The 20976-nt window shown below is 41.5% G+C and overlaps 11 protein-coding genes and 1 pseudogene across 12 annotated transcripts in view; 7 read left to right on the top strand and 5 right to left on the bottom strand.

The window, feature by feature from the left end:
• Positions 1 to 20976, top strand: part of LOC145700298 (histone H4-like) — a 66965-nt gene that overhangs the window by 8430 nt on the left and 37559 nt on the right. The gene's annotated exons all lie outside the window — the stretch shown is intronic.
• LOC145700271 (ATP synthase subunit C lysine N-methyltransferase-like) lies at positions 33 to 1078 on the bottom strand. The gene is made up of 3 exons (XM_081777521.1): positions 988 to 1078; positions 597 to 807; positions 33 to 552 (listed from the first exon to the last, which is right to left on the bottom strand). The coding sequence occupies exons 1-3, from the start codon at positions 1007 to 1009 to the stop codon at positions 150 to 152; spliced, it is 636 nt and encodes a 211-aa protein (XP_081633647.1). The 5' UTR covers positions 1010 to 1078; the 3' UTR covers positions 33 to 149.
• On the top strand, positions 1114 to 6229 carry LOC145700270 (116 kDa U5 small nuclear ribonucleoprotein component-like). The gene is made up of 10 exons (XM_081777520.1): positions 1114 to 1314; positions 1420 to 2731; positions 2795 to 2974; positions 3015 to 3098; positions 3139 to 3380; positions 3426 to 3673; positions 5244 to 5338; positions 5382 to 5553; positions 5596 to 5893; positions 5969 to 6229. Exons 1-10 carry the CDS (start codon positions 1150 to 1152, stop codon positions 6116 to 6118), a joined length of 2946 nt encoding a protein of 981 aa, XP_081633646.1. The 5' UTR covers positions 1114 to 1149; the 3' UTR covers positions 6119 to 6229.
• On the top strand, positions 6511 to 8901 carry LOC145699016 (ADP-ribosylation factor-binding protein GGA1-like). Of its 2 annotated transcripts, XM_081776264.1 has the most exons (10): positions 6511 to 6635; positions 6688 to 6891; positions 6941 to 7005; positions 7049 to 7160; positions 7201 to 7416; positions 7461 to 7646; positions 7689 to 7919; positions 7957 to 7974; positions 8086 to 8409; positions 8452 to 8901. In XM_081776264.1, the coding sequence occupies exons 1-10, from the start codon at positions 6538 to 6540 to the stop codon at positions 8627 to 8629; spliced, it is 1632 nt and encodes a 543-aa protein (XP_081632390.1). In that variant the 5' UTR covers positions 6511 to 6537; the 3' UTR covers positions 8630 to 8901. The 2 variants fall into 2 exon arrangements, with proteins under 2 accessions (XP_081632390.1, XP_081632392.1); XM_081776266.1 differs by lacking the exon at positions 7957 to 7974.
• On the bottom strand, positions 9019 to 10435 carry LOC145699126 (uncharacterized). Its single transcript, XM_081776378.1, has 4 exons — positions 10303 to 10435; positions 9720 to 9838; positions 9556 to 9675; positions 9019 to 9512 (listed from the first exon to the last, which is right to left on the bottom strand). The coding sequence occupies exons 1-4, from the start codon at positions 10367 to 10369 to the stop codon at positions 9252 to 9254; spliced, it is 567 nt and encodes a 188-aa protein (XP_081632504.1). The 5' UTR covers positions 10370 to 10435; the 3' UTR covers positions 9019 to 9251.
• Positions 10623 to 11510, top strand: LOC145699062 (cilia- and flagella-associated protein 68-like). Its single transcript, XM_081776312.1, has 4 exons — positions 10623 to 10741; positions 10929 to 11017; positions 11065 to 11280; positions 11326 to 11510. Exons 1-4 carry the CDS (start codon positions 10631 to 10633, stop codon positions 11459 to 11461), a joined length of 552 nt encoding a protein of 183 aa, XP_081632438.1. The 5' UTR covers positions 10623 to 10630; the 3' UTR covers positions 11462 to 11510.
• On the bottom strand, positions 14870 to 15497 carry LOC145698791 (uncharacterized). The gene is made up of 3 exons (XM_081776014.1): positions 15323 to 15497; positions 15237 to 15280; positions 14870 to 15170 (listed from the first exon to the last, which is right to left on the bottom strand). Exons 1-3 carry the CDS (start codon positions 15468 to 15470, stop codon positions 15036 to 15038), a joined length of 327 nt encoding a protein of 108 aa, XP_081632140.1. The 5' UTR covers positions 15471 to 15497; the 3' UTR covers positions 14870 to 15035.
• LOC145699194 (uncharacterized) lies at positions 16041 to 16490 on the bottom strand. The gene is made up of 2 exons (XM_081776458.1): positions 16326 to 16490; positions 16041 to 16284 (listed from the first exon to the last, which is right to left on the bottom strand). Exons 1-2 carry the CDS (start codon positions 16465 to 16467, stop codon positions 16103 to 16105), a joined length of 324 nt encoding a protein of 107 aa, XP_081632584.1. The 5' UTR covers positions 16468 to 16490; the 3' UTR covers positions 16041 to 16102.
• Positions 16837 to 17207, bottom strand: LOC145696119 (late histone H2B.L4 pseudogene; annotated as a pseudogene).
• On the top strand, positions 17376 to 19362 carry LOC145698549 (baeyer-Villiger monooxygenase-like). The gene is made up of 4 exons (XM_081775752.1): positions 17376 to 18761; positions 18804 to 18945; positions 18988 to 19069; positions 19116 to 19362. The coding sequence occupies exons 1-4, from the start codon at positions 17751 to 17753 to the stop codon at positions 19303 to 19305; spliced, it is 1425 nt and encodes a 474-aa protein (XP_081631878.1). The 5' UTR covers positions 17376 to 17750; the 3' UTR covers positions 19306 to 19362.
• Positions 19631 to 20305, top strand: LOC145698667 (uncharacterized). The gene is made up of 3 exons (XM_081775882.1): positions 19631 to 19818; positions 19873 to 19988; positions 20048 to 20305. The coding sequence occupies exons 1-3, from the start codon at positions 19758 to 19760 to the stop codon at positions 20228 to 20230; spliced, it is 360 nt and encodes a 119-aa protein (XP_081632008.1). The 5' UTR covers positions 19631 to 19757; the 3' UTR covers positions 20231 to 20305.
• LOC145698665 (ovomucoid-like) lies at positions 20311 to 20823 on the top strand. Its single transcript, XM_081775881.1, has 2 exons — positions 20311 to 20540; positions 20581 to 20823. The coding sequence occupies exons 1-2, from the start codon at positions 20364 to 20366 to the stop codon at positions 20776 to 20778; spliced, it is 375 nt and encodes a 124-aa protein (XP_081632007.1). The 5' UTR covers positions 20311 to 20363; the 3' UTR covers positions 20779 to 20823.

Genomic DNA, 20976 nt, shown 5'->3' with positions numbered 1-20976 from the left:
ACGGGTCTCCGCGCGAGTAACCCGTAGAAAAATCTGCGAGTTGCCCGGAAAAAAATGCCGGGTAAAACCAAAGGACTCGAAATCAACAGCCATGGAATTGATTGATTTTTTCAGAAAAATATTTTCAAAAGCAAAAGCATAAAAATAGTTTACAAGTAAGGATGCCCAGGCGCTATTTTGAGCTGCACATTGTATTTGTACAGAACTACAGTATTAAGATCATAGACCCAGACAGTGTCTATGCCGCGGCCGATCGTGTCTATCGGCTTTTTATTTGGAAATTTAAAGCGGCATGCAATAATCTTCGCGTCCCCGTCGATTTCCGCAAATAATTTATCTTCCAAATCGGCCATCATTGGGCCAACGCCGAAAATTACGATGTTGCCGTATTTGTCGAAATTGTGCTTCCAAAGATCGGACTTGAAAAAGCGCGTCGAAGATGACTGACCGGAAAGGAGCGATTTAACGCTAGAATAATAAACCAGCCAGCGATTGATTTCGATGCCCCAGCAAAGTGGAAATTTCTCCATTTCAGCCGCCATTCGAGTTATTCTAAGAAATGCGTTCAATTTCTTCGTCGAATTTAAAATCTTTACCTTCCATCACCAGAGCCAATATCAATCAAATCCCTCTCCGTCCCGTGTTTCTCCAAGGCTGTCTTGATATTCTCGAGTTGGAGTTCTGTCGCTGGAATGAAGGGAAGAGCATGTTTCTTGAGACCAGGAGCGACAAAAGGAACGCAAACCGCGGTTATCGCCAAAGCAGTTCCACCAAATCCAGCTGCGATTTTCAAACCAACAGATGAAGCTGAAATTGAAATTTTATAAAAAAATAAAATAGGAAGTCCGCATTTTAACGGATTTGAGATTCATCAAGAGGGTCTCGAAGTAAAAATATAACGAAACAAAATTTATATAAATCCGTTAAATTCGAGATAATGCATTATTATAGTAACATCAATAAAATCAATTAGAAAACCGAAATCACCTCTTACCGCCGCCAAAATCATTTCTCTCCCTTTAACCGTCCACTTTCATATTTCGTCCAATTGGAGCCCGCGCGCCGCTTTACTTGAAAAGTTGAATTTATTTCTATTTTTTGAATGGCTGAGTTATCTTTCTGAACTAGAGACTATGAACTTCTTTTAGAATGGATCCGGAGAATTATGACGAGTTCGGAAATTATATCGGTCCGGAGCTGGACAGTTCCGATTCGGAGCCGGAATTGGAGGAAGAAGAGGAGCAGCCGATTCTAGCGCAGGAGGCTCTCGCCATTGAGGGTACTGAAGAAACTCATGAAGATGAATCCATGCAGGTACGATTTACTAAAAGACTTTCAGTCACCAGATTCAGAACCAGTTCTAGAGAAAACATGATTTTTGGTCAGAAGTTAACCACCAAATTTAATCCCTTTGTTCAGATCGTTCTGCACGAAGACAAGAAGTACTACCCATCGCATGAGGAAGTCTACGGCCCAGGAGTCGAAACAATGGTCGAAGAAGAAGACACCCAGCCCCTCTCGGAAGCCATCGTCAAGCCGCTCAAAGTGAAAAAGTTCGCTCTTGTTGAACAATCTCTTCCGGAAACTACGTTCGACTTCAACTACATGACGCAAATGCTGGACGAGCCTAACTTGGTGCGAAACATTGCGATGGTAGGAGCTCTGCATACGGGAAAGACGGCTTTCTGCGACTGCCTCTGGGAAGAAACGCACAAAGATGTGATCAGACACGATCCTTGCGAGAAGAATCCTCAGCGAAACACGCGCTACAACGACACCCTGCACACCGAGCGCGAACGAGGCTGTTCGATCAAATGCACTCCGTTTACAATGCTCCTGCCAAACACCAAAGGCAAGAACTACGTGCTCAACATGATCGACACTCCCGGCCACGTGAATTTCACCGGCGAGGTCTCCGCAGCGCTGAGAATCGTCGACGGCGTCGTTCTCTTCGTCGATGTCGCGGAGGGAGTAATGATGTCCACAGAGCGGCTGATCCAACACATATGCCAGCAGAAGATCCCCATCACGCTCTGCCTCAACAAAATTGACCGACTGATCATCGAGCTCAAGCTTCCACCAGAAGACGCTTACTACAAAATCAAGCAAGTCATCGACGAAGTCAACGCGTTGATCAAAACTCACGCTGGAGACGATCTCGAACTCATCTCCCCATTGAAGAAGAACATCATCTTCGCTTCTCCGGAGTTTTCTTTCTGCTTCAATCTCCATACATTCGCGGAGATTTACTCTGATTCGCACGGCAGCTCTTTCCAAGCTTCAAAACTCGCCGAGCGTCTTTGGGGAGACATCTATTTCAACCCGAAAACTCGCAAGTTCCAGAAGGAAAAATCATCTTCCGAGTCTGTCCGCAGCTTCGTCCAGTGGATTCTCGAGCCCCTCTACAAGATCTTCGCCCAAACCATTGGAGACGTTGATACTTCTCTAGCAGAGACTGTTGAGCAGCTCGGAATTCGACTGTCGAAGACGGAGTTGAAGATGAACATCAGGCCGCTTCTGAGAATCGTCTGTTCTCGATTCTTTGGTGACTTTTCGAGTTTTGTGGAGATGATTGCTGAAAAGGTTCCCTCGGCGAAGGAAGGAAATGGAAGAATAATGCAGGATGCGTATGCTGGAACGATGAAGTCGGATTTCGCCCAAGACGTTGTCAAGTGCGATACGAATGGACCACTGGTTGTTTACGTTACGAAGATGTTTTCTACTGATGATGCTACAAGGAAAATGGTCATAAATCATGAAAACAACGTCTACTTAGACTTTCATTTTTGACCACGAAAAAGATTCAATGCGTATGGACGAGTTATCTCAGGAACCATCAACTCTCATAGCGAAGTAAAGATCCTCGGCGAGAACTACTCCCTTGACGACGAGGAAGACTCGCGAATTATGCGATGTGGACGACTGTGGATTACTCAAGCGCGGTACACCTGCGAGGTCGATCGAGTTCCTGCTGGTTTGTTTTTCTATTCTTTTCTAGCTCTTATTTTTTCAAGGATCGATGGTACTGATTGAAGGAATTGATGAGCCGATTTCAAAGACCGCGACTGTTGTTGGAATCTCTGAGGATTGCTGCGATGGTACAAAATTTTTGAGAATTAAAGTTTGATCCTTTTTCAGCCGAGATTTTCTCGCCACTGAAGCACAACAGCATTTCGGTTATGAAAATTGCCTGCGAGCCGATCAATCCTTCCGAGCTGCCGAAGATGCTTGACGCCCTGCGAAAAGTGAACAAGAGTTACCCAATGGTGAAAACACGAGTTGAGGAATCCGGTGAGCACGTCATTCTTGGAACGGGAGAGCTTCATCTCGATTGCGTGATGCACGATTTGCGCAAGATGTATTCGGATATCGACGTCAAGGTAAATCGCAATGGAGATTTTTCCCTTTTTTACGATTACCTTCAGGTAGCCGACCCTGTTGTGAGCTTCTGCGAAACTGTCGTCGAAACTTCCCAATTGAAGTGCTTTGCCGAAACCCCTAATCGAAAGAACAAGATCACAATGATTTGCGAGCCGATGGAAAAGGGCCTCGCCGAGGACATCGAAACGAACAAAGTCAACATTGGCATGGATAAGAAAACGATAGGCAACTTCTTCAGAGAAAAGTACGACTGGGATCTACTCGCTGCCAGATCGATCTGGGCTTTTGGACCAGAGTTCGAAATTTTTGCGGCTCCCGGGCAAGGGGGCGGCGGGCGGGCGGGCACGGGCAGAATATTTAAGATTCCCGGGGGCAAAAACGGTCACGGGCACAAAAACGAATTTTCCCGCGAGCCAAGCGGGCACGGGCACTATAACAAATTTTCCCGCGGGCAGATACGGGCACGGGCATGAATGAGAAGATTCCCGCGGGCATAAACGGGCACGGGCGGTTTGCCCGCGTTCCCGCACGAAATATTCCCGAGGGTAGCCCGGGGGAACATTTTTTTCTACTGCTAAATCTCCAACTCGCGCTCGCTCGTGGCTCGCACTCACCATTTTTTCAAACACTGATCATCGCTTCTCGAATGTCGATCATGGCTTCTTCAAGATAAAATTGGCGTTGAAAAAGCCGAGATGGAGATGGATGAAGCCGGGATCGACGATGGAGAAATCGGGATTGACGTCGAAGAACCCGGGATGGACATTGGAGAAGCCATATTTGAAGTCGGTGAAGCGAGAATTGGCGATGGAGAAGCCATAAATTATGGCCCATAATTGATATAGTGTCGATGATATTGGAGAAAACATGATTGATGTTGGTGAAGCATCATCTGATCGAAACAATTCTGCATTTTGCATGCTCATGGACCATGAGTTTATTTTTGCATATAGACGTGCTTTTTTAAGGTTAACGAAGTTTTCCAGCCCACTTCCGCCTTATAGACCCCCGAACACCATACTTTTTTAGAATCAGCAGAAAATTTCAAAAACTTTGACGGTTTAAAATTCTAGAGAACTCCACTTCCGGTCGACTCTAGAGCCGGAAGTTGACGAAATTTAGTTAAAATGGTAGTGTGACCTATCAAATTGATGCTCAGAAGATTTCGATTCATCCTAAAATCAATATTTCTGAAGAAACAGTCCCAAACCTGGTCAAACCGACCGTTAAAATTATGTAAAAAAGGCATAAAGTGATGAATTTTTTTTTTCACTTTTTTCCGGTTTATTTTACCGCGGTTGGTCTTGATTATTGGTCTAAAATGATAGGAAATCGTCTGAGCATCAATTTGATAGGTCACACTTCACCATAACACCTAAATTACGTCAACTTCCGGCTCTAGAACCGACCGGAAGTGGAGTTTTCAAGAATTTTGAACCGTTAAAGCTCTTAAAATTTTCTGTTGATTTGTAAAGGTATAATGTTCGGGGGTCTATAAGGCGGAAATGGGCTGGAAAACTTCGTGAATCTTAAAAAAGCACGTCATAACAGTTCTATATGCAGATAAGTTTTCAATATACTCCCTCAAGTATTTGGTGTCTATTTCCACGCTATTTAAATAGTTTAAACACTTTTTCATAAGGTGCATTGAATCTGCCCGTGCCTGTTTAAGCTCGCGGGAATCTTGCCCGTGCCCGAATTTGCCCGCGGGAATATTTTTTATTGTGCCCGTGCCCGCTTGGCCCGCGGGAAAATTCGTTTTTTTGCCCGTGACCGCTTTTGCCCTCGGGAATCTTCACTTTTTTGCCCGTGCCCGTATCTTCCCCCGGGCAAACGCGGGATTTCGAACTCTGTTTTGGACCGTCAAATAATGGGCCGAATATTTTGCTCGATGATACGCTGCCGTCGGAGGTCGATAAGGCGCTCCTTTCATCTGTCCGGGACAGTGTTGTTCAAGGTATATTTTGTGCGAACAGGACAGGTTTAACTCTTGAATTCAGGTTTCCAGTGGGGAACGAGAGAAGGTCCCTTGTGCGACGAGCCGATTCGAAACGTCAAGTTCAAGATTCTCGACGCCGTCATCTCCTCCGAGCCTCTCGCTCGTGGTGGTGGTCAAATCATCCCCACGGCTCGCCGAGTCGCTTACTCCTCCTTCCTCATGGCTACTCCAAGGTTAGTCCCGCTTTCAATGGAGCGTGTCTAGGTGCATTTTAGATTAATGGAGCCATATTTGATCTCCGAGATCGTTTCCCCCGCTGATTGCGTCGCCGCTGTCTACACCGTTCTCGCCCGTCGTCGTGGTCACGTAACATCCGACCAGCCGATTGCTGGATCTCCGTTGTACACGATCAAGGCATTCATCCCTGCCATCGACTCCTTCGGCTTCGAAACTGATTTGCGAACACATACCCAAGGACAGGCCTTCTGCACGCAGGTCTTCTCCCACTGGCAGATTGTTCCTGGAGATCCACTCGACAAGTCTGTCGTCATCCGACCTCTCGAACAACAGCCCGTAAGTACTCACCAAAAATAGAATCTTAGAGCCTTTGAATATTGATTCCGTCGTAAAATTAATTACTATCTTTAGGTCACGGCTCTTGCGCGAGAATTCGCCATCAAGACCCGACGAAGAAAGGGCCTTACCGACGACGTCACCTTAAACAAGTTCTTCGACGAGCCGATGCTGCTCGAACTCACCCGACAGGATGTGATGACGATGGGAGGCGGACTCATCTAAAAATGATCGATTGTCGAGTTCAAAATTTCTACTATTTCCATGCATTTTGTCACTTGTCACGAAAGTGTGTTTAGGATAATTTTTCCCACAATAAACTGTCTACTGCCCGTCTTTGGATTGTTATTTTTCTTCTTCTCCCACCAGTTAGTTGTTCGAGCAAAGGTTAAAAGTATTTGCGCCAAATCCAAAAAAGTATTATCGATTGGCGAAGCAGCTATTGAGCGTGTTACTCAGAAATTAGCTCCATCAATAAGAGGATCAAAAGTTTGCCCTCTATTATCCTTTCAAATAATCATAAGAGCTAATGTTTAGAATAGTGGGTCAATAGGATTGCATGAGATTTACCTCTGACGTCTGATTTTTTTTTATGTCCAGACTTATTTCTTGATAAATTTAGATATGAATTGAGCTGATCATAAATGGGAGACGCGGAATTGAAAGACCACATTGAGGGGCTCTATGCTAAGTTTTTGACGGGGGACGAAGCTGCTGGCAAGGAATTTGCAGCTTATGTTCGGTTTGATTATATTTTTTCAAGACCTAAAAATATATCTTAATTTCATTCTTAGTTTAAATGCCGACGTCCCTCTTCATGCACAACAATTGTTGGCTTACAAGATCCAAAGCCCGTTAGAAAAAGAAGCTGTCCGAGGCCTGGATCTGTTGGAAATCTGCGTTCGATCCTCTGGAAAACTCTTTCACAATGAAATCGGAAAATATAGATTTTTAAATGAACTTATCCGCGTTGTCTCTCCAAAATATCTTGGACCAAGGTAAACTCATAAAGAAAAGCCACTCGATCAAATTTAATGTTGTTTTTAGGTCATCACCGCAGGTTAAAACTAGAATTATTGAATTGATGTATGGCTGGACTATTGCATTAAAAGGTTGAGCCTTTCTTATTCTTACAGCTACTGACTTTGACTTTAGATCAAATAAAGATTGCTGATGCGTATTCAATGCTGAAGAAACAAGGCATCGTCAAAAAGGACCCAAAATTTGACGACAGACGATTTCTCCCTACTCCTCAACCAAAAGAAAGGTACCAATTTAATCAAAGTCAGTGTTGAAACATTGTTCAGGTGCGCATTAATAAAAGACGATGCTGAGGAAAAGCGACTGGCGGAACTTCTTGCGTCCAAGAATCCAGAAGACATCGCCCTTGCAAATGAAATGATCAAAACCATGTACGAGCAAGACAGTAAAAAGACCGAGCGAGAGGCGCGCAAGATGCTTTTGATGACAGAAGCGAAGGAAAAATACATGCTCATGGATGATATGATTGCTGCTGGAGCTACGTAAGGCCAAGTTCTTCTCTCATTTTTTAACACTCTGAATAAAGAGCGAAATCGGCGATGGCAACAGTCTATTCGGACTTGGAATCAATGAGGCCACAGCTCTTCCGTCTCGCGTCAGAAGCAAATGAAAACAACGATGAGTTGATGGCGGTCCTCAGGTTAACAGATGAAGTCAATCGAGTCATCAATGTCGTGAAAGATAAATACCCCGATGTAGTGGAGCTTTCGAAGTAAATTCTTTCTCATATTTCCTCCCTATTATTGCATTCTAGCGCTTCTACGCCAACTTCAAATGGCAGCAGCGTTCCATCATCTGGCCTCACTGCAACATCAAGTCCTGATACCCAAACTTCTCGCCTCCACGACCTCGGCGTCGACTTGAATCTTCTCGGCCTCGAGGACGATCCTCCATCGAACAGACCAGCTCAAAGTAGTGGAAATGTGATCGACGATTTGAAAACTCTGAACAGCATATTTGGGTCCTCTCCAATAGGAGGAGCACCGTAAGTCTCACGAATTTTCTCGTAATCAATTTATTAGCTACGATCCTTGGCAGAGGTAGTTTTTATAAAGGATTTTGTTCATTTATGCATGCATTTATCATCAGCTAACAATTTTGCCTTTACCCGTCGATTTTGATGATTACTGAAGTTCTAGCAAAATTTTCAGTCAGCCAACTCTGCTCGATATTAATCCATCAGCACCTTCTGTATCCGCCATGACGAGCCAAGCAAGTCCCCAAATTGCTGTCTGCCCAACTCCATCCGAAGTGGCGGCTTTGACGGGAATCAAAGTCAATCTCGCTGATTTCCAGGCTTCTTCGACGACAAGAACTCTTGTTGACGATGATGGAGTCAGAGTCATCCTTGTCCGAGGAGAGAATAAAATTCCAGACAGAAGTGATGTCTCTGTACTGTTAGTCACTTTTGATTCGACAAATCCAGCACCTATCGAGAATTTAATGTTCAATGCTAAAGTTGCAAAACCTTTCAGGTACGGGTCCCTTTCATTTCCCATTCTTACCATCGTTTTCAGAATAAAACTATTACAGCCATCAGGCAACGAGTTCCCTGCGTTCAACCCCGTTTCATCAACTTCTTCGCGCATTACACAATTGATTCTAGTGGGAGGCCGTCCTTCCCAAATCAACTGGCAGCTCTCGTTCGACATCAACGACAATACTTTATCTAAACAAGGAGTTATAAACTTGTAGATCACCTTCGATCAAGCCCTAGCTTTCCAAATAATCGATATTATTATAAGAAAATCACTTGTGTAAAAATCCCCTTTTCGTGATAACAGCCTGTATGAAGCCTGTTTCCCAACAATAAATACATCTTCTTTATAGAGTTTCTTCTTTCTTCAGTGGAATATTTTGACTTTAGTTGAATACTGTCCCAGTTTACCTTGATTTCTATTTTTTCCTTCGTTCTGCAATAAATGCTATAGTTCAATAATAATAAATAAAAAGGGATGAAAATGAAACAGATGTTCCTTCTATGATCAAATTTGTTTACATCGACGTGTTTAAACGTGTTTAGCTCGACAGAGACTTTGCAAGCCTAATATTTATACAATTGGCAGACCACCAAAAACTCGAAATCGAGAGAAGTTTTATTTAAAAATGCGACAGAAATGAACAGAATTATATTTGAAATTTGAAGTTTTAACGCTTTTCGGAAATCGTGCCTATCGTACAGGTTCCCATGAAGTCGTGAATGCCTTTTCCAGCCGGATGATAGCCTCCTGCTGGGCGCTAGAATTCAGCGTCACAAAAGTCTGCTTTCATTAGTTTCACCCATGCTTTAGGTCTTTCTCCCTCGTGCAAAATACCCTTAGTTCTCTGAAATCTTAATATCCGAATATCTAGCCGTGTGGCTTCTCCTTCCCAAAGAGGCAACTTTTTCACTTGAACTCTCTTTTGTGACGCTTTCCGATTTTGGCTGTGGCAGGGGACTGAGTGCATTTGCCTTCACAGTCTGCAAATTATCAAGTCCGTCTTTGCCCATTCCGACGACTGTCTTTTTGTCGAAGTATTTATGGTCAGTGTTTCCATCTGTTGTTTTAGCTTCTTTCGCTTGTGGATTTGCTTGTTCCTGAAAATGATGGGTTCGCCGAAGAATTTTGAAATCGAGTAACCTTTTTTCTCCTGTGTCTTTGATAGAAGAAAGTGCCAATAGAAAGAGACGCAAGGATGAAAATAATCAATCCAATTTGCCCGGCTGGGTTGACTCCTCCAGCTGTAGCATCGCAGACAGGCTAGTATCAAGGCTGGTTATAAATATTTCGAATGCGATAGGTACCGAATCAGAAAAGTCCCATCCCCCAGAAGTGCAGGTAATTTCTGGCGGAATCGCATGTGCTGCTATACATTCGAGCTTGCAAACTTGTGAAGTCTTAACGTCGGTAACTCCGCCAGAGCCTTAAAAAATCAAGGAGTAAGAACTAGAATTGAAATAGCAAGGTTTCTTTCAATTAAGTTTAACTTTTCTACGCCACATCAAGGTGGTAAAATGGGGCAGAGAAAAGGTCGCCTTTGGTTTCCACCAAAAATACCACCAACCGACCAAGAACAATCATTTAGAGTTGTTGCATTGGAGGATTACCAATATCATTGATATTTTGAATCGAAGTCTTCAAGACATTCATGGCGAACTAATGATAGTTTTGTCCATTACTTACGCCATTAATTGTTTTAATCATAAATTTTAATCAGTCCTTAGTCAAAGCTTTCTTATTGGTATTATTCTGCGAATTAGATGAAATTTGGAAAGTTCTTATTCGAAATTTTCGATTTAGCTTTTATGAGAAGACCTTAATCTGTCTGATTTTTAAGATCTCGTTCATGACTGCAATCCCGATTTTAAACATTAATCCGCAACTTACCCGGGCAAACAATGTCCATTTCTTTCGCTGCAAAAATCAAATCGGCATTACACCTAGCTTGCTTCATGATTTGATCTCTCTGACTCTCAAATTAATTTTTAAAAAAGTTCAATTCGAAGTTTTTAGTTCGCTGGCCAGATAAACGTCCGGTAAATTAGATACTCAAATGCGGATAAGCTCGCTAGCGCCGACGGCACTGATAGAACCCGGAGCATTTAGCGCGGTGGCTTTTTTCTTTGCAACGCTTTCTTTGATTCTAAATTGTCTCTAGAACCGCATCTTGTTGTTCTGACTGACTGCTTGAGTTGCTCAGTTTGAAAGGAGCACCATGGCCAGCAAGCCAAAGCCAGTTGAATCGTCGGTCTTTCGCTCCGAAGTTCGCGCTTCTGGTTTCAGCGAGGTCTGGACGCACAGCAACGACCTCAACAAATTCCAACAGGTTAATATTCAGATTCTCAGCTATACATACACATATTTCTTTATCATCAAATCTTTTCGCTTTTATTTGTAGATCAGCTAAATAATGATGATTTTACTCGTCTTATTTTTATATAAAATTCCACTTTGCTTTGTTCCATCATATCAAAAACCTTATTAATTTAATTTTTTCTTCAAAATTTCCAAAGTATGGCTGGCGATGCACCAACAAAGAGGACTCCTACTCAAACAACACTCTGGTCGGAAACTGGAACGAAATCCGATGGGACTCCACCGAGTAAGCCTTCCTCCCTCTTCGTTATCGAGTAACTCCAACATTTTCAGATGCAACAAACGCAAGCCCATTCCGAACAAAGAAATCTTAGAGCAGTGGAACTCGTCCTACCGAATTGGCTACAACAAAAACGACCAAAAAGAGCGAAATCAACAAAGACTTTCGCAGCTCGAAGAGTCCAAAACAACCACTCGATCGTTTCCCAGACACCAGCCTGAGTTTGATCCTCTGGATTATCGAAAGAATTACGATTATCAATCAACGAGGTATAATTTTTATTGAGGCTTTCCGAATTTTACTGTAATTATCAGCCGACTCGCTTATGGAACACCATCAGAGGAGGAAAGATACGCCAAGTACAAGAAGGAAGAAGTGACTGGACCGATCATTCCTTTGAATCACAGCTTTCTCTCCCAGGTCGACAATGCTACGCCCCGTCTTGACTAATTTATAAGTGTACTTGATTTATTATTTATTAATAAAGCTCGATTTTCATTAACAACTCCATCTCTTGTCTGTTTTCTATCTTTCTTCCTTGCGATGATGAAGAACTACTGCGTTTTTTGGGTAGATCGCTTTATTTACAGATTCTTCATTTTATTCAGGAAAAATTCGGCGAGTAAATAATGATAATTGATTACAAAATGAAAATATATTAAAGCGCGCTTTCAGCAGATGGCGCGCGCGAGCGCAGTCTGTCCCTAGGCGCGATTCTTTGGAAAGCTCTTCCAGGGATGAGTATAATTCGCTCTGGCTTGAAAAAATAATCCAGAAGATAAATTAGAAATTTAATCGTTTAACCTTTAAAAATCCCGAAATCAAAGTCCTCCTTGATTTCTCAAAACCACAAAAGAGAGAGAGATTTTTGGATTCGATTTCCATTTTCATGCTAATAGAGAGATCACTGGAAGGCGGATGAAGCGGGTGGAAGAACGCCAGCGATTGTTTTTCCAGAGAAGGAAAATTCAAAAGAAAAGAAGTTATGAAGATCTTGAAGATATGTGGTGCCTCCCTCGCCCTAGCTACTATAGGCAATGAAGGTATTGAAGGTTTCTGTTTTCCGGTTCGTGATTTCTTGATAACAGGGCTCGGCAACTTGTTTAAAAACGTTAGTCAGATTCCTAGGAGAGCTTTGATAATAGAGCAGAAAAAAAATAGATTGAAATTGAAGTTTTGGCAATGCCGCCTCGCGGCTGCGTTTCGAGGAAAGCCGCTACGCGGCTTTTTCAAAGCTCTTCAAGGACCCTGACTCAAGTTTTCTGCACAGGTTGGTGAGCCCAACCGACTAATTTATCATCAGTTTTAGGATAAATAAAATTTCGAGCAATATTTTTTTAGTAAAACAAGTATTTTTATTCAGAATATTCCGTATTATATTATATTACTCGTTGAGGCACAATTTTCATCAATAATAAACTCCTCGCTAATTAATTTATTAGTCGCATGATGCTCTTTAATCTTATTCGAGAAATAAACAGCGATACTTTCTTGTCAGTTGCAAGTTGTCTACGATGGACAGGCGCCAGAACAATATTTTTTAAAAGACGAACAAACTTATCGCTTACAAATTTAATGAGTGGCGAAGCGACCTGAGAGACTGAGTATTTTTTCTAAACGTCAGCGTTCACACACTCGAGCTATCAATATAGATTAACCTTTAGCAATACTTTTCTTATTGATTTTGTACATGAAACTTGTCTCCGTTCACATAAACATAGACAGTACTTACTAAGGACTTTTTTGAGCTGGTCGGACATCGGATACATCAATTTTACAGACCTTCAGCTTGAAAAGAAGATTTTCCGGGGATTCATTTCTTTTTAGTTCCTGACATGGCTCCAGAGTTCCCGCCCGGCACGTTCAAGTACTTTTCCGTCGAGTTTGCATCGAGTGTCGCCTCAAGTTCGTCGTCGAAGGAGCTCCAGTCAGCGGCACAGAAATATTATTCGGCGCTTGGCTTTGGCGTGCCCCGGGTAAGTGACGGAGATGATAGCTTTAGCCCTGTAAATCTGAGAGCGGCTAATACTATCAAAGTGTCAAAGGGCCGCTGGTTTTGGAATCAACCATTTTTAACCCCTTGGATTCCAGAAGCCGTGTTGCTGTTCTGACCAATCTTTTGGTCAAAGGATAGAAAGACGCTACTGTATCTGTATCGGAGCTTAAATTTCTTATTTTGATTTCTGAAATGGAACATGATGTCGTGCCCATCTGGCGACCGGCTAAGTGGTTTTGGGATAATTTGTAATGTTGGAAATTGATCCATCAATAATTTTATTCAGCGATTGATTTTATTCGCGCTTCAATTACTATTAACACAATCTCAATTATTCACCCGTCAAAATATTGTCCGATCTGATAGACAGACTTAAGCTACTGTATCTTGCAGCAAATGATTTCAGATCGAGGTCAAGCAAACAAATGGAAGGCTTGTGTTACGATTGGGCTTTGCTTGGGAAAAGTTATATCTTTCCAATGTCGACAAGGTAATTTGAACGCGTAGATATGCATAGCTTGGCTTGTGGGGATGGTAATTCCCCATAAGTGGCCTGAATTATCGGCGGTATCTGCTTTACTTGAAAATCGATGCGAATGTCACCCTATAAATTTAAAGATAATTCTATTTGACGAGTGATCAGCCGCGCATTATACAGGCATAGACAGACCCTGTCCGAAAAATTAAGGGAGGTTAAATGAGTGTTCAATCTGCTTTCTACGATTCTACTAGTAGTAGAAGTAGTTTTACTGTTGATAAGGGTTGTAAAAAATGAGGATGCGGAGAACAGGTGCCATGTCTTAATCTATATTAATTGGATGGAAAACCGCGGCGGGGATGAATAATTCGAGGCGCGCGAAAATTTCCTCTGGGGCCATTTAATCAAACGAATCAATTTAAATCAAAGGTCATCGGGTCATAGAATGACGAACAAATCAGGCCCAATTCAAATCAGAATCAAAACCCCACGGGCCACTCGCCGCAGGCTTCATCTAAAATTAAAAACCTACTCCAACAAGTGCTACTCACTCATCAGTTTATTAAGCTGGACGTCTTCTAAAATTGAATGTGATTAAAATTATACAATTTCAAAATTTTTTTTCTTCTTCAAAATTTCAGTAAAGAACTAACATTCTTTTAGTTTGAACTATCAGATTCCCTGCGGCTTTTCTCCTACCCCGGACTTTTATCTGGACAAATTTACGGAGAACCTTTATGTCCCTTCGCGGAATGCGTCCTGGGCGACTTTTCCATTTGCACAGAAGACGAAGACTTCTACAAGCCAATTTGCCGATCTCCTTGTGCAACGGTACTCCTTGTTGATTCCAACAAGATAAACAAAAACCTATTCTAGGGCTTTTGTTCGGATGACGCGAGATGTATGCATCCGTCTGCCACTGTTTCGCCTAAATGCTTTTGTTTGGGTGCCGCTTCCTCGGTAAGCTATTTAAAAATGCATTTTCTGCATTTGGAGAAGCTGTATTAAAAAGCAACACACTAAATTCCACCTCCTTTAGCTGACGTTTGGAAATAGTTGCGAGTATTCACTTCCACTCTGGTTGCTCCTCATCGGAACGACGTTTCTCGTCCTCGCCGTTTTGTGCCTTGCTGCTTATGCCCTCAAGGTAGCCATCAGCAGTCAGAGTCTTATTCACTTTTAATTTCGCTTAGAATAGCGCACAGCAGAAATCACAGCGCCTGTCTCAATACATCGACGAGAGGGGACATGCTCGAGTAGAACTAGCGCCAAGCTGACCTCCTAGAATCTAAAAATTAGCGAAAAATAATTAATATCAACCGAAACTGCGCCTGCCTCGCGAGAAAGAATACGCCTGAGAAGCCAAACTTCCATGAACTGCCAATCATTTATCTAATTCTGTATTTATAAATAAAGAAAGTACTGAATTGGTTTCTATATACCCGGAAAATGATTCAGAGATAACTCTTGTAAGTGTTTTTCATTTTCTACTAAAATCAAAATGGACTTTTGAAATAAATGAATAGATAGTTGCACAGTTTAAAAGGCCTTTACTTGAACAACCAGAAGAAAAGAGTCAAGAAAAGTGGCGCTGTTGTTGTAGCAACTTGTTCTCCTCCAGCAGTAAGGCCACAAAAATCAAATCCACAGCCGTACCATGCGGAGTAAAAGTCGAGATCCTCTTGCATGAAGATTGAAAATTATTAATAAAAAAACTTATAATAAAATGCGATTTTTCAAAACTCAGCTTGAATATCATCAAAGTAGTGTTCGTAGTCGGCGCAATTGTAGTTATCTAAATCGATCTTTTAAGAATTAATTGTGGGATTATTCTTACCTTCGAGATAGTCCAGATATTCGTTTATGCCTTCGCATACTTTTCCACCATGCTTTGGATCCTTAGCTATCAATTCTCCTTGTTCCTTGTTTTTGGCATTTTCTACAGCTGATTGGAAAGGGTGGTCTCCGTCGACAAATTTTTCCATTTTCGTCTCTTAGAATTCATGCATCGTTTCGTGAATTTAAATCCCGACTAGTTAATAATAAGCTAGCAATACAGTAAGAGCGAAATCGTTGTTGTCCAGGTGACTAGCTTGAGGATTGCTGTAGGATTATGGTGACCGGAACACTTGCGCATTATGTGGATTGTTGACAGCTTCGCTAAGGAGACTCACCGAGTCAGGTGGATTGGTATTTACGGTTCGTAAATCTTTGATATGACCAGCGATTGACCAGAATATTCCTAGACTGAACTGCCAAGGAAAAGTACAGTACAGAATCTGAATCACAACCGAGTCTCGTAAATTCCTCATTTTATGTACCATCTTCCTGATCGGAAGCTATTCTTACGAATGAATTGCCTACGTGAGGGAATAAAATTGCTATCTTTAGCTTCTAAATCTCATCATTATTCGATCTCAGACACTAGGATAACCTCGCATTTTCAGCATAAAATGGACATGAAAGCTTTCAAATCACATTTCACCGAATTCTAACCGAACATTATCAAAATATATTCGAAATTATTGCGAAGAATTCTAACAAATATGTTTTCTTTTTGTTTGTTCTTTTATTTCGCAGATAATAAATCAGAAAGTCCCAATTCGAGGAGAGCTTTTCATTTGAATAGCCACAAGAACAGTGTCAAGAACAGTGGTGCAGTAGTTGCAGCGATTTGCTCGGCGCCACCAGCAGTCATGCCACAAATTTCCAGCTCGCATCCGTAGTACTCAGCGTACAAGTCCAGGTAATCTTGCGTCTCCTCGAAATAGTCCTTGTAGTCATCGCAGTTGTAAACATCTAATCAATCGTTAAATAACCATTTATCAAAATTAGCTTACCTTCCCACATATTCAGCGAGAGATTGAAGTATTCGCAGATGTACCCCTCATGCCTCGGGTCTTTCGCATTGAAGTCGCCCTTTGCCTCGACTTTTTCAATAGCAGCCTTTAGTGGGTGGTCGTCTTGAAAAATTGTATCCATTTTTTGTGTTCTGAATGAGCTGGGTCTCGATCGATCTGCATGGATTTAATATTTTGATAAGTTAATAATAAGCTAAAATTGTCGTCCTGGTGACTACAGCACAAAATAACCGTACCCTGCTAGTAGAAGGCAGGTTCTTCCTGTTCCATAAAACTATAGGAAAAAGTCGATTAATTTTAGAGATACTGCAGATTTACAGTACACTTGACATTTGTTTGAATCATCTCATGATGAGATTCTCATCATATGAATCGGGATTGGGAGACTAATTCTTACAATTTGATTTTTTTCGTATTCCTTATCTTTGTCGAATAAGAATGATTTGTGGCCCTTAAAAGGGCCGGTTTGAGCTCTTCGTAAATTGAAAATTTACTTAGAAGCTTGGTACTTGGTCACAGCCTTGGTTCCCTCGGAGATGGCGTGCTTGCCGATCTCGCCGGGGAGAAGGAGTTTGCAGGCGGACTGGATCTCTCGAGAAGAGATGGTCGATTTTTTGTTGATCTTGGCCAATCGGGAAGCCTCGGAGCCGACTCGCTCAAAGATGTCGTTCACGAACGAGTTCATGATGGACATGGCTTTGGTGGAAATTCCCTGCTCGGGGTGCACCTGCTTCAGGACTTTGTAGATGTAGATGCCGAAGGACTCCTTTCGGGCCTTTTGGTACTTTCGGGCACCGGCGGCGGGCTTGGCGGCTTTGGAAACGTTCTTGGGCATCTTTTTTGTTTTTGACAAAAGTGAAATGTGACTGAAAATGAGAAAAACACGCGCTTATATACAGTCACGTGGGAAGAACAACAATCATTCTTCTAGAGAAAAAATCAAAACGAAAACCCTTTTTTACATTTGCTCAATACATCTGACTGATTTGCTCTAGAAAGAATTTGTTTATTACAATCATTCAGATGATGAACATTTTAAACATTTACGATCAGAAGACAAATAAATCACACTAATTTGTTTTCAAATATTGACTCCAAAGCATACCCCGTCCACAAGAATTCCGAAAATTTTTATTGAGAAAATAGATTATGGACTGGGTGATCAGAGTACTTGTCAACCTTTTTCATTATTATGGATGGTTATGTTTAATCGTTGCGCTTTTGAGATGGTTGCTCAGAACGCGGTATCATTTGAACGATGCTCAGAGAAAAGGGTCTTCGAAATATCGGTTTGTAGTCGTTGGAGCAGGAATGGATTTGTCACTGAAATCAAGGAAGAAAAAAAAATCACCAGATTTCTTCCATATAATTCTAAGTTTGAAATTCTAATAAGGATTCTCTGGCATGATCGTTGCGTATTTCTTCAAAATGATGGAACTGAACTTTACAGTGATTGAACGAGGATCGAAAATTGGCGGAGCTTGGTACTGGAATACATATCCTGGAGTTGGATGCGATGTTCCTAGTCACTTGTACTCTTTTTCGTTCTTTCCCAAATCGAATTGGACTCATTTATTTTCTCTAGGCGGAGAAATTCATAATTACTTGATGAGCTGTTTTTACCATTTTGGGCTTGAAGAAAATATAGAGTTTGAGACGGAAATAACTCGAGCTTTTTGGAATGACAAAGCTCGACTTTGGGAGATAACAAAAGTGAATGGAGGCAGACAAACGGAAGAGACGTTCAATATCTTGATCTCATGCGCTGGTGGACTTCATCGACCAAATTGGGGAGGCATTCAAGGCTTTGAGAATTTCAAGGGACTGAAGATTCACACGGCCCAGTGGCCAAAGGATCTTGATTTGGCAGAGAAACGTGTGGGGATCATCGGTTCAGGAGCATCCGCTGTCCAAGTTTTACCCACAATTCTCCGTCGCTTCAAAGTCAAAAAACTTGTCCATTTTCAGCGAAGTCCGGCATTTATTCTCCCTCGGAATCAATTTGCATACTCTTCCTCCGCTAAAAGCATTCTAGCGACATTCCCATTTGGAATGATTTACAGATGGTCTCAATTCATCTACCGAGAGATCCGATACTTTTTTCTCTTGCGTTTCTGGAAAATTGGAGTCAACAACTGGATATGTAAAGAGCATGCCAAGAGAGTCAGAAAAGAAGTCAAAGATGAACGGGTCGCAGGAGCGATGATTCCCGATTTTCTTCTTGGCTGCAAAAGGATCATGATTTCTGACGAGTTTTACTCGGCTCTCAATGAGCCATGCTACAAATTGGACAACTCTGGAATTATTGAACTGAGCGAGAATGGAATTGTTACGAAGGATACTCAGCATGAACTCGATGTGATTATTTTTGCAACAGGATTTGATTGGACTGCGAATCTTAATTTTCTGATAAAAGTTTTTCTTACATCATTAATTCGAATTCATCATGTCATTAAGGACAACACGCATCTTCAGATGCTGAAGCCAGGAGCTGAGAAGAGGACCTTTTGGGGAGTATTTCATCAGAAGGTGCCGAATCTTGTCCATTTATTGGGCCCAATGACAGGAGTAGGGCACAATTCGGAGATATTTATGATAGGTAGGAAAGAAGGATTGCTATTTCAAACAAATATTCTTATAGAATGCCAATTGCAGGTTATAATAAATGTCATCAAAGCGCTTTTTGAGGAACGGAAAGACTGTTTCATGGTTACTGATAAAGCGTAAGCGCTTTTTCTTTTTTTTTGATAAGAAATGTATTCTAATAAGTGTTGATGAGTGGAACGAGGAGTGGAATGATCGAATAGAAAGTTGCATCCTCTCAAGAACAAACTGCGTCAATCGATATCAAAAAGGAGATCCGAAAAATCGAGCCTGGGGATTTTGGCCTGGGTGCACCTCTGAATACTGGTGGCGAACGAGAAGAATTTCAACGAAAAATTTCAAGTTCTTCAATTAATCTTTTTGAGTAATTCTAACTGATGACATTTCTAATGCTCCATTAAAATTTTTTCTTTATAAATTGTGCCAGTGTGATTTCATGGCAACGCATATTTTCTTGGATTTTTTGGCAATTCTTAATTGCGTTACTTGAACCAAACGTATCAATACTGATTATTACTGAAGATTCGAAGTGATTTTCCACACTGGCCTACTTCCATCTGCTCAAAACCAAGCGTGATTGCATCTTTCTCGCCTTCGTCCTCAAATGCGCCACCTATCTAGGTTTGCAATCTATTTTGAATAGATCTATTATTGAATCTATTTTGATGGTAGGCTATTTACACAGTGTAAATACTGCAGTCTGCAGAAACTTAGCCGAAATTCGTACAAGACTAAACAAATTTCGGTTTGGAAAAGCAATTTTTTGCAAAAATTACTCTTACAAAGCCAAGCAAAAAGCAGAGAGAAATGATCACTATTTACAAATTATTCGAAGAAGATGCCCTCGATCAAAACAATAACAAAAAAGGTAACATAGACTCTATGTCATAAAGATAATTCCAGAATGCTTACTGATTTCAAGGCTACGAAAACTGGGTCTATCAGAAATGGGAGGAAGAAACGATTGAGTTTGAAGACTCTTTTAGAATTCTAGACAGGCTTCGATTACTGGAGAGCAAGCTTGCCCAAGTGATCAAGGTAGGAAGCCCGAACCCTACCCTCGAAGAATGAAAATCAGGTTTTATTCTCTTATTTAGAATAGAAAGCAGCGACTGGGCAACTTCGAGGACAAAGTCTTCTTTGGAATCTGGACGGCAGACGACATGATCATCAAATGGGAGAAACAAAAGCTTGAAAAAGCTGTCGGTGAACAAACGGCTATCCTGAAGAATATAATGAAGTTGGAAAGCGATCTTTACAAACTGCTGAATGTCGCATAATTTTGCTTTTCTTCAAAATTGATGAACAGATAATTATGAAATAAATTAACAGTAGACTCATCATTCTTTCAAATATTTGCCAATTTGCTCATGCCAGAAGAACTAATTCTCAAACCGGACTCAAAAGGATATAATGAAAATTTTACTGTCTCTTTTTGCTTCACTTCGCGCAGAAAAATGTGCTCAGAGCTGTCCGATGCATATTGATACAGTTTGTGGAACCGATGGAGTAACCTACACGAACTCTTGTTTACTGGAAAGCGCTGCTTGTATGCTGAGGCAATCTGGGGAGGAGAAGGCTTTATTGAAGGTAGTTTTTCAAGGGAGTTGAAATATTACTTTCGAAGTAGGCTTATGATGGCGATTGCGTTGACTTTGGAAACTGCAAAGTTGCTTGTCCGCGAATTCTAGCTCCAATTTGCGCCTTCGACGGAAAAGAAACTGAAAGAACTTTCTCGAATTTCTGCGAATTTCAACGAGAAATCTGCGAAGAACGAACCAAATCCGCCCGTGTCATTCACGAGGGGGCCTGTCACGATTCCCTGTGAATTAGAAATAAAAACTGATTGGCCAGTCTCTTGGCAAATAAGAAATCTTCTGTCTTTTATTCTTTTCCAGAATAGTTTATGATCAGTAGACAAATAAAGAGGCCCATGCTTTACAAATATTGGCTCTGAGACAAACTCGTTACAGCAGAAAAAAAATTTTTCTCTGAAGAGATTTTCGAAGAGAATCAACTCTAGGAG

Source organism: Oikopleura dioica, chromosome 2 (assembly GCF_907165135.1).
Source record: "Oikopleura dioica chromosome 2, OKI2018_I68_1.0, whole genome shotgun sequence".
NCBI classification, from domain to species: Eukaryota; Metazoa; Chordata; class Appendicularia; order Copelata; family Oikopleuridae; genus Oikopleura; species Oikopleura dioica.
Note: the sequence above shows the minus strand (reverse complement) of the source record. Positions and strands in the feature narration are given on the sequence as shown.

Bases quoted from the DNA above. Each gene is read 5' to 3' on its own strand.
- LOC145698549 (XM_081775752.1), top strand. From the start codon at position 17,751: ATGATCGTTGCGTATTTCTTCAAAATGATGGAACTGAACTTTACAGTG. The intron at 18,762-18,803 runs GTTTTTCTTACA...CATGTCATTAAG, and splicing joins ATCTTAATTTTCTGATAAAA to GACAACACGCATCTTCAGAT. The intron at 19,070-19,115 runs GTAAGCGCTTTT...TATTCTAATAAG, and splicing joins TTCATGGTTACTGATAAAGC to TGTTGATGAGTGGAACGAGG.
- LOC145699016 (XM_081776264.1), top strand. From the start codon at position 6,538: ATGGGAGACGCGGAATTGAAAGACCACATTGAGGGGCTCTATGCTAAG. The intron at 7,006-7,048 runs GTTGAGCCTTTC...CTTTGACTTTAG, and splicing joins CTGGACTATTGCATTAAAAG to ATCAAATAAAGATTGCTGAT. The intron at 7,417-7,460 runs GTAAGGCCAAGT...CTCTGAATAAAG, and splicing joins ATGATTGCTGCTGGAGCTAC to AGCGAAATCGGCGATGGCAA.
- LOC145698791 (XM_081776014.1), bottom strand. From the start codon at position 15,470: ATGGAAAAATTTGTCGACGGAGACCACCCTTTCCAATCAGCTGTAGAA. The intron at 15,281-15,322 runs GTAAGAATAATC...AGATCGATTTAG, and splicing joins ATATCTGGACTATCTCGAAG to ATAACTACAATTGCGCCGAC. The intron at 15,171-15,236 runs CAAGCTGAGTTT...TCAATCTTCATG, and splicing joins AACACTACTTTGATGATATT to CAAGAGGATCTCGACTTTTA.
- LOC145700271 (XM_081777521.1), bottom strand. From the start codon at position 1,009: ATGATTTTGGCGGCGGTAAGAG. The intron at 808-987 runs GTGATTTCGGTT...TTTCAATTTCAG, and splicing joins GATTTTGGCGGCGGTAAGAG to CTTCATCTGTTGGTTTGAAA. The intron at 553-596 runs GTAAAGATTTTA...CGCATTTCTTAG, and splicing joins ATTGGCTCTGGTGATGGAAG to AATAACTCGAATGGCGGCTG.
- LOC145699062 (XM_081776312.1), top strand. From the start codon at position 10,631: ATGGCCAGCAAGCCAAAGCCAGTTGAATCGTCGGTCTTTCGCTCCGAA. The intron at 10,742-10,928 runs GTTAATATTCAG...AAATTTCCAAAG, and splicing joins ACCTCAACAAATTCCAACAG to TATGGCTGGCGATGCACCAA. The intron at 11,018-11,064 runs GTAAGCCTTCCT...CAACATTTTCAG, and splicing joins ATCCGATGGGACTCCACCGA to ATGCAACAAACGCAAGCCCA.
- LOC145699194 (XM_081776458.1), bottom strand. From the start codon at position 16,467: ATGGATACAATTTTTCAAGACGACCACCCACTAAAGGCTGCTATTGAA. The intron at 16,285-16,325 runs GTAAGCTAATTT...ACGATTGATTAG, and splicing joins CTCGCTGAATATGTGGGAAG to ATGTTTACAACTGCGATGAC.
- LOC145698667 (XM_081775882.1), top strand. From the start codon at position 19,758: ATGATCACTATTTACAAATTATTCGAAGAAGATGCCCTCGATCAAAAC. The intron at 19,819-19,872 runs GTAACATAGACT...ACTGATTTCAAG, and splicing joins TCAAAACAATAACAAAAAAG to GCTACGAAAACTGGGTCTAT. The intron at 19,989-20,047 runs GTAGGAAGCCCG...TCTCTTATTTAG, and splicing joins AGCTTGCCCAAGTGATCAAG to AATAGAAAGCAGCGACTGGG.
- LOC145700270 (XM_081777520.1), top strand. From the start codon at position 1,150: ATGGATCCGGAGAATTATGACGAGTTCGGAAATTATATCGGTCCGGAG. The intron at 2,975-3,014 runs GTTTGTTTTTCT...TATTTTTTCAAG, and splicing joins GGTCGATCGAGTTCCTGCTG to GATCGATGGTACTGATTGAA. The intron at 5,554-5,595 runs GTTAGTCCCGCT...GGTGCATTTTAG, and splicing joins TTCCTCATGGCTACTCCAAG to ATTAATGGAGCCATATTTGA.
- LOC145698665 (XM_081775881.1), top strand. From the start codon at position 20,364: ATGAAAATTTTACTGTCTCTTTTTGCTTCACTTCGCGCAGAAAAATGT. The intron at 20,541-20,580 runs GTAGTTTTTCAA...CTTTCGAAGTAG, and splicing joins AGGAGAAGGCTTTATTGAAG to GCTTATGATGGCGATTGCGT.
- LOC145699126 (XM_081776378.1), bottom strand. From the start codon at position 10,369: ATGAAGCAAGCTAGGTGTAATGCCGATTTGATTTTTGCAGCGAAAGAA. The intron at 9,839-10,302 runs GTAAGTTGCGGA...TGATTTTTTAAG, and splicing joins AATGGACATTGTTTGCCCGG to GCTCTGGCGGAGTTACCGAC. The intron at 9,676-9,719 runs GTACCTATCGCA...CCTTGATACTAG, and splicing joins GATGGGACTTTTCTGATTCG to CCTGTCTGCGATGCTACAGC.